General features: G+C 38.8%; 2 protein-coding genes across 2 annotated transcripts; one reads left to right on the plus strand and one right to left on the minus strand.

The window, feature by feature from the left end:
• The first annotated feature begins 1,277 nt into the window (after positions 1–1,277).
• On the plus strand, positions 1,278–5,404 carry kgd4 (alpha-ketoglutarate dehydrogenase subunit 4). Its single transcript, XM_014002609.1, has 5 exons — positions 1,278–1,518; positions 1,668–1,781; positions 2,819–2,882; positions 3,150–3,349; positions 4,956–5,404. The coding sequence occupies exons 2-5, from the start codon at positions 1,728–1,730 to the stop codon at positions 4,971–4,973; spliced, it is 336 nt and encodes a 111-aa protein (XP_013858063.1). The 5' UTR covers positions 1,278–1,518; positions 1,668–1,727; the 3' UTR covers positions 4,974–5,404.
• Positions 5,405–5,462: 58 nt separating this feature from the next.
• On the minus strand, positions 5,463–8,032 carry pdxp (pyridoxal (pyridoxine, vitamin B6) phosphatase). Its single transcript, XM_014002607.1, has 2 exons — positions 7,011–8,032; positions 5,463–6,455 (listed from the first exon to the last, which is right to left on the minus strand). Exons 1-2 carry the CDS (start codon positions 7,609–7,611, stop codon positions 6,109–6,111), a joined length of 948 nt encoding a protein of 315 aa, XP_013858061.1. The 5' UTR covers positions 7,612–8,032; the 3' UTR covers positions 5,463–6,108.
• Between the last annotated feature and the right edge of the window lie 386 nt (positions 8,033–8,418).

The following is an 8,418-nucleotide window of genomic DNA, read 5'->3' on the forward strand; positions in this document are numbered from 1 at the left end:
ATTTTAGAAAAGTACATGAACTTAGGTTTGTGTTGACATATTTTTTAATACATAAAAGGTTTTTTTAATTGATCATTTAATGATCAGATGGGGGAGTGTGATGGAAATAATACTTTTAGGTTTAAGCCAGTAATTCATGACATACTTTAATGACCTAGGTTTTCAGAACATGCTGTTTATCAGATAGAATGATCAAAGTCTGAACAAGATCTACTAACAACAATCATTCTTAGATATCACTTGTGTTTAACTTTGTGTTTTCCCTTGACCCAGCATTTCCTTAAACAGTATATATGAGGCCTCAACTKCCTCAGTAAAGGAAAAACAGGAGCAGAGAGCAGCGGGACAGTCTGATGGCTCAATGKTGTTCTCTGTGTTCCTGTTGTTGCAATATAACTCAGCTGATCATTCCACGGACTACCTTCATTCTTRGACCACGTRTTTCTGTCTTTGTTAAATAAATATTTCMAYAACACTTCTGACATACTGAGGTRTGYAGTATCTGTTTAAGATGTGGTGGCTAACGTTAAGAAGCAAATTCTCACTTGAGRCTGCACTGTTTTATAAATGTGTCACTTGTAAAAATGGGGCCACAGAGTCAAATTAAACTATGGCTCATGATGAAAAGAGGGACCTGTTTGTTTTCTGTAGTCCTGGTGGACCAGTTTGTTTAATAAAATGACACCTAACAAAGTTTAAACTGATTACTTGACTGTTKAAATTTCTCGCTGAAATAAACCAAAGCAATAAAAATTTCATTTAAGCTGCATAGCAATGTTGATTATTGAAGTAATGTCATTATGCCATTGACTAAAGAACACAAAAACAGAAATGTATGACTAAACAAATGCATGTTACTCAACAAGCATAAATAATACTAATCATCTGAAGTCTATGGTGAACTTAAAAACATTTTGGACTGTCAAAAGGACTTAGGGATGCATATCAAATACAGCCATCAGAACCCTAATCATAATCATAGGACAGGCTACACTATAAAATCCAAATAAATCAGTAATGRCATTATTTCCACGTGACACATTTGTTATCACTCAATCACTCTGACCCACTGTGGGAACAAAGGTTTGGATAATCAGACCGCTCTKCTTTTGAACAGGTAGATTTAGTTCTATTCTGTGATGGAGCAGAACTTTATTTATTCTAGATTTTGTATTGTGTCGGGATTAATCTATAGTTGTAGTGCAACATCTGCTTTTATAAAGGATCTCTGTTGCAATTGTCGTCTATGATTGGACGAGCTTTAGCCACGTGTCTTAGATCTTTTATTTTTTTCTAAGGCAGAGTGACAGATTTCTCCTTCCACGGTGGTTTTATACTGACATYATCTGTTGTATTTTTTTCATGTACAACTGCTATATTATTTCTTCGAAGCTTTGYTGGACCTCGACTAATTTGATGTTTTCCAGTGGTGTCCGAGAGCTGTATCATCATGGCTGTTTGACCTGGCTCTACTTTCACTTGACAACCTTAATTCTGTCGACTGCTTGGCACAGCTAGGTAATGTCTGGTCATTGTGAGTTTTAAAAATTAAAATAACCCTTACCGAATAGCTCTGCACCCCATTCTAAGACGTCTCCCGCGTCTACAWCCTTTAAAATAACCTACATCTTCTGAACAGTAAATGTCATTGTTTGCTTTGCTATCAGCGACCCCTTGTGGTGTAACAGTGCAGCTACAAGAACCGGAAGTACAACCTCTCTGAGGTCATGGGAGGCAAAGTCAGCTCCAAAATGGCGGCTCCCACCGCTAGAATAATTCAGGTAAAGTCGCTACTAAAATCTTAATAATTCTTTTGCATTTTGTACTTTGTTTTGTCTGGGAATATTAAAAAGTTAAATATTAGATTTTAAATGTTTACGTTTTGATTTAGGGAGATAATTACCTCATTTGACGATGCTACTTAGCTAACAATACCGTTCGTACCCTTGATGCCCTTCGTTAAACCAAAACACAATCAATTATGTTCTTTACAAGTAAGTTTGGACAGTATTCCTTACTTGTATTAAAATAGGATTTAAAGTTGAGTAACATTTTAGTTGTTTTGGCACAGTTGCGTGACATTCTGTTACATCCTCACAGCGCATAAAACAAAAATACTGATAAATATCTATCTCAAGTCTTATTCAAACATTGCATTATAATAACATATTGTCACCATTTAACTTGGAAAATAATTTTGTGTAGTTACATACCTGAATTACGTTTAACCTATTAGCTGAGTAATGCAAATGACTAAAGCTTAAAATGAATTGTTTTTGTTCTTAAAACAATAAAGCCATATTATTTTTGATTATATTGCAAGGATTTACATTTACCTAATTTCCCTTTGGGATCAATAAAGTATTTTTGAAGTTGAAATTTTTTAAATTGAATTAAAAGCCTAAAACTTTAAATTTTGTGGCATTAATCAAAAACAGTTGAAATGATCTATAATTAATTGACTTATTTATTTATAATCAGCCAGTGGTCTGATGGTCTAACACCTATAGGGAGTAAAATTTACATTCTTTGCAGCATTTTGTCCAAGTGGAGCACCATAAAAGTTTTAAAACATTTTGGAAGTTAGATTTCCTATTTACTTTGATTATAAAACGGGTTTAATTCTTTACAGATTTAAAATGTCTTATTTACAGACACAACCCGCTTTTATTTTGTTGATTTACACTGTGATGGCCATATTCCTTGTAAAAGGTAAACTGTGGAGGGTTGCAGGTGAAATATATACAGAAATGTGATTGTATAAAATTACATATTATTTTGTTAAAATCAAAAAGTCTTCATGTTTTCAATTTTCCAGGCTGTACGGCCACATGCTCCTCTGATCAAGTTCCCCAACAGACAGGGTGTGCCAAAGCCTAATGGTAAGTTTATTTGAACATGCATCTTTGTCATTTAAAGCTCCTGCTGATATTTTACAAGCCCCAGCTTTAAATAGCGTAGATGAATCTAGTTTGACTTTCTTTTTATAGATGTGGGTCAGTGCTTCTATAATTGTTCRTCAGCTCTGGCTGCTGTTTGCAAAACTCAATAAACATGGAACTTTAATATTTACAATGTGAAAGTAATTTAAGTGTTTGTTTCTACCTAATAGCTGATAATCACTGCCTTTTCAATTTTTCCTCTTCCAGCCCAAGAAGTGTTGAAAATGTTAGCAGTTAATTTACCACAACAGAACGCTCCTTCAGCTGCAGCGTCAGCGCCGGTATCGAGTCTGCACGTCCCCCTGACTCCTGTCCCGGGCACGCCAGACACCCTGGCCTCCATCCAGCAGCTTCCTGCGAGGTACCGCAGGAGACCGATGACTGTGGATGAAATGGACTACATCCAGGTGAGATGCATGACTGGGCCTCCATTCATGATATGCAAACAATTAAAAAAACATCATTTTTTGCTGTTTTGTTTGTTTGACACCTTTTTTGTGTTTTTACGTGAATTCAAAGGGAGAGTTGTGTGAAGTCCTTATAGTTTTGGTTACTTTAATAGCTTATACCTTTTGTTTGATACAGATATTAGCTGGYAGCTAAGAATTTAAGACTTCATGCATCACACCATTTTTTCACCARGGCAAACTCAAAACTGCACAGGCCTAAAAATACACACTGGACTACCTTTTAATGTTAAAGTAGAACAATGATTATTTTTAAATGTTTTTTTCTGCTCCTCAGTGACTGACTTCAAGATCATTGATAAACCTAAACAACAGGGTGTGTTAGGTGGTTCAGTAGGATCACAGAACTTTTCCTGTGTGGACTGGTCAAAGTAAAAAAAAAAAAAAGAAAACACAGACTTAAAGCTTCTTACCTGCTGCTGTCAGCTTCTAAAACATTTTGAAGTCATGGTATCAAAAACGTCTATTTGTGTATTGACCAAAAACTTAATATTTACTTACTTTATATGTTACTTTATATTTAGGCTAACGCTTGCTGCTATTATGTGTCTAATTTCTGCACACTGGGCCTCATGCAAGAACCGTTCGTACGCACAGATTTGTTCTTAAGTTGTGCGTACGAGTGATTTAGGAGAATTTGTGGCATTCAMCAATGTTTTCGTATTCTACGATTTTTTTCAGATACGAACAAAATTCACGAGTGGTCCAGACCTGTCGTATATTTTACAATCAGTCAGTCTGCTGTTATCCAGACGGGTTTTCTTCACTAATAACTTTATATTTCGTTAGTTTGAAGATAATTTGAGTTGAAAATAAATCACACTCCATAATTATGTTGACAATAGGCTAGTCTGCTTGAATTAGAGTTATAATTTTAAATGTAATAATTTAGACTAACAATATAAATTGTGTACGGTGCACAGTGCTGTGTCTTCTGAATAAATGAAAATGATTTAACACAGTTGTTTATACTTTTAGCAGCTCTTTTTTATTCCACAGCTGACCTGCTAAAAAATGACAGATTTTCTTTTCTGGATCTCTGACAGACGGACTTCAATCTCTGAACTCGTAAAGTTTTTCTTTTTAGTTTTCACTGTAATTTTCATGAATGAACACTTCCTTGTATCTGAGGCAGGAATCATAGCCTTATATGGTGTTTTTGGGGTGGTAATTATGCTAATCTCCTCTCGCGTGCACGAGCAGCTGGATACGAACAGGTGGAATTTACGCAGCTCATTTACACACGTTTCCTGAAGATAGAAGAGTGTCGAATCTGACGTGACATGTTCGTACGAACCCTTTGTACGAACAAAAGTAAGAGAAATTTAGGAKARGAATACRAACATGTTCTTGCATGAGGCCCATTGTATCTAAGCATTTAATAATAGAYGACGCTGAGTAAACTTTCTTTTACGACAGTTAAACTTGCCACAGTTATATAGTAACATAACTATGTACATTAGGGTTGAGAATGAATAAAATACATTAATTTGACAGACATAAATAAATTGGTTTWAAAAAAACTTGTACTTTGCTCTCTTTGCAGCGTGGTGGACCAGAGTGACTCATTTTCTGCAACCAAAGTCCTTATCTGCTGGAGACCAGTCTGTCTTTATTCTGCTCGTCAGCACAATCCTGATACCCCGAGACATCTAGAATAAAGTATTACATGAAGCCTGTTGAAATGTACATATGTTTATTTTTTAAACGATTGCAGTGGACTCTGTGGTCACACTAAACAGTAATGTCCGTGTAAAACACTGAAAAGCCATAATAACAACTCTTCTGTTGAACTTTACTGGCAATCCATAGTTTCAACAAGTTTTGTTTTAGTTACATCATAGAACACAAGCTGGAAGCTGTGGTACATGGTATTTGCCATTTCAGGTTATAATGAATTGATSTGTTTATCACAATACACATTTAAATCAGTTCTTTAAATTGTGTTTTGTTCATGTGAACTATTGAATTGATTAAAAGAATATTGCACTTTAATTGTCGTGTTAACGTGTTTGACGGGAACCCAGCAGAACACAGAAACAGATGAACAATATTTAAATGACTGCAGGTATTTATTGTTACCATCGCTGGCATGCTTTAGAAGAGAAAACATTCACAACATCACAACTTCACAGCAGTGCGGTAACGCTGGCCACCGGTAACGTTTTTCTAAATATAAACTTCAGAGAGCTGTTAATTAGATGAATATTGGCACAAGTAGTACAGAGATAACAAGAGAGGTCAAAGGTGAACTCACCCTTCTGATTAGCAGCTTGCTTCGGTTCGATCAAAGCTGTGAAAAAGCAGCTGCACTTTTTAAAATTTAAGGGACACTCAGGCATTGGATAAATTGTTTCTGCATATTTAAGCCTTTTGGCCGAAAACTGAAATTACCAGCTTCTAAACRCATGAATTCAGAACAATTCATGGCTTTACAAAAATACATTTTTGATGCTCAAAAACCTAATAAATACTATCCAAGGGATTCATGACAGAATGCAGTATACTCAGTAAACAACAAGGAACTGTCACAAATGATTACAACACAAGAATGCACTGATGAGTTCTCTTTTTGTCCTACATGTTGATGGGTCACAAACATAACCAGCGTCTTATTAATTGGACATTTTGTGCAAACGCCAGGTTTTTAATGTCGCAGAAGCGATCTGTGCTCTGCGGTGGCAGCGCAACGACACGCATCAATCGCACTGTTCTTCCAGCTCCTCAAAAGCCGGGAGGAAATCGGCGATGGTGTCCACCACATAGTCAGGCACAAAGCTGTGGTTGGTGCTCAGGTCACTGTTTCTGTACCCCTGAGCCTCCTCGAACTGAGACACGCCCGTCAGAGTGAGCATGGTGTCCAGGCCGCAGTTGGACCCGAACAGCATGTCGGTCTCCAGCCGGTCCCCGACCATCAGGCACTGGGAGGGATCCACGCCTCGGAACTGGCTGGAGATGCACTCGAACATGAAGCGGCTGGGCTTCCCGATCACAGTGGCTTTACGACCCGAGGCCACCTCCAGGGCTGCGGTCAGGGACCCCGAACCTGTGGAGGGCCAAACATCAAAGCAGGGTTGGATTACAGAAACCAAAACAAACTCTTTGGACTAGAACTGTGTGCAGTTTGAGTACTTTGTACCAACTCATTTACATCAAGTATGTTTTATAGAAATGTTATTAGCAAAGCTGCATTTTTACGYCATCTTCTCTGCAGTTTATTGGGGGAAAAAACAACAAAAAAAGTTGTTTTCCTATTCACTGCCTCAGATTCTTGGCTGTATAATAAAATTACACATAATTTGGGTGGTAAAAAGTTCAAATAAGGTTGGATATTAAATTCTGTATTGTGTGTGTTAAGTGTTGATATAAAATGTGCAATTCATAAATAGTACTGCAGCAATAAATTACACCCCCCCCCCCCTTTTGCAGGAACCCCATGTCTCATCTGCAACCCTAAAAAATCCTGTATCTGCCACTGCAGACAAAAAGCACAGAACATATCTGTTAAAGATCAAGAGYCTGTGAGGTTTGTGGTGGGCAGTAATGTAATTTAGCAATAATGACATTATTAATGAGCTGAAATAAAACCAGTGAGCATCACCTGGGAGAATCCTCCCACCTGACAGCGGGTGCCAGGGGTCGTTGTCGGTGGCCAGGAACAGACACTCGGGGTCCCTCAGGTAGCAAGAAGCTTTAGCCAGTTTGAGAAAAGTCAGTTTGTCATCATGTCCCACCAGCACCGCCTTCACGTCCGGAGCCAGGGTGCAGTTGTAGATGGTGGCGTCCGGATCATCGTCCGCCTCCTCCACGCAGGGGACGCCCGCCTCCAGCAGCTCCCTGCGGAGCCCCTCGCAGCCCATGACGAACACCCGACCGTGGACCTTGACGAAGTCTCTCAGGTAGAGAGCCGAGCAGTACGACGAGCTGAAGATCTGGTCCAGCATCACGTCGGTGAAGCCCAGCCGGGAGAACTTGTGCACGTAATTCTCCCGCGGCCTGGTGCAGTTGTTGGTGACGAACACTACGTTTTTCCCGTGGCGGATGAGAGAACTGACCACCTTCGCCGCGCCCGTGATCGCGTTCTCCCCGTGCCATATGACCCCGTCGCAGTCGAAGAGGAAGAAGTCCTTGGCCTCGAGCAGACCTCGAATTTGCGGACCGCGGATTTTCTGGCAGCCTTTGAACCCAAAGGCACCTGCCATTCCGGCGTTTTCCTCGTTTTCTCCCGTCTTTTCACCTTTTAGTGGCGCCCCATGTGTGAGGCTGGTGCATACTATGATTAAGACGACGGCCTTGAATAACAGAAAAGCAAAACAACCGTGAAGAAATCACATTGCAGAGACCTTGGTGCGGCTCCCACACGGACAGACAGAGGGATACATAAACATTGACGCGTAGATGCTCTCGCTTGTCTGGGTTGACCAATCAAATTGCAGAACGGTAGCCAATCACGGTGGTGCGCCTGATGAGATTGATGCGCACCATTTAAATCCCGGCGTACGTGGCGGTGCGCAGAGTGGGTGGAGTTTAGAAATGTGAAGCAGATTCATGCCGTTTGGTAAATTTTAAAATGTTGTTTTTGATGCCAAAATGAAAGTGTTTTTTTTTGACAATATTCATTCAAATCATAAATTCTGTTGAATAAAATGTATTCCAGGCTGTGGATTACTTAACAATTAATAATGTTCAGATTTTTATTTAAGCTGTCTGAGTCATGTTATTAACACACAWTATGAACTAAATTGCATTTTCTGTGAAAACGCRGTGTTGAAATCTKTTGAAGATGCTGAAGGTGTGTTGTTAAAACAAGCAGAACAAAACTAAAATGGGAACATTTAAAAATATAAAATTCCAAAATTGTAGTCAAAAGTTAAAATTASAAAATATTTGACCTCAAGTTGGAGCTGTGACCCATTAATGTCTGAACACAGAAATGATTAAAGCCTTCGCCACTCCAATACATACAATATATTCATATCTTACTATGTTCTACAAGCTGTCTTTTACTA

This window comes from Austrofundulus limnaeus, unplaced genomic scaffold (assembly GCF_001266775.1).
Source record: "Austrofundulus limnaeus strain Quisiro unplaced genomic scaffold, Austrofundulus_limnaeus-1.0 Scaffold14, whole genome shotgun sequence".
In the NCBI taxonomy this organism is placed as follows: Eukaryota; Metazoa; Chordata; class Actinopteri; order Cyprinodontiformes; family Rivulidae; genus Austrofundulus; species Austrofundulus limnaeus.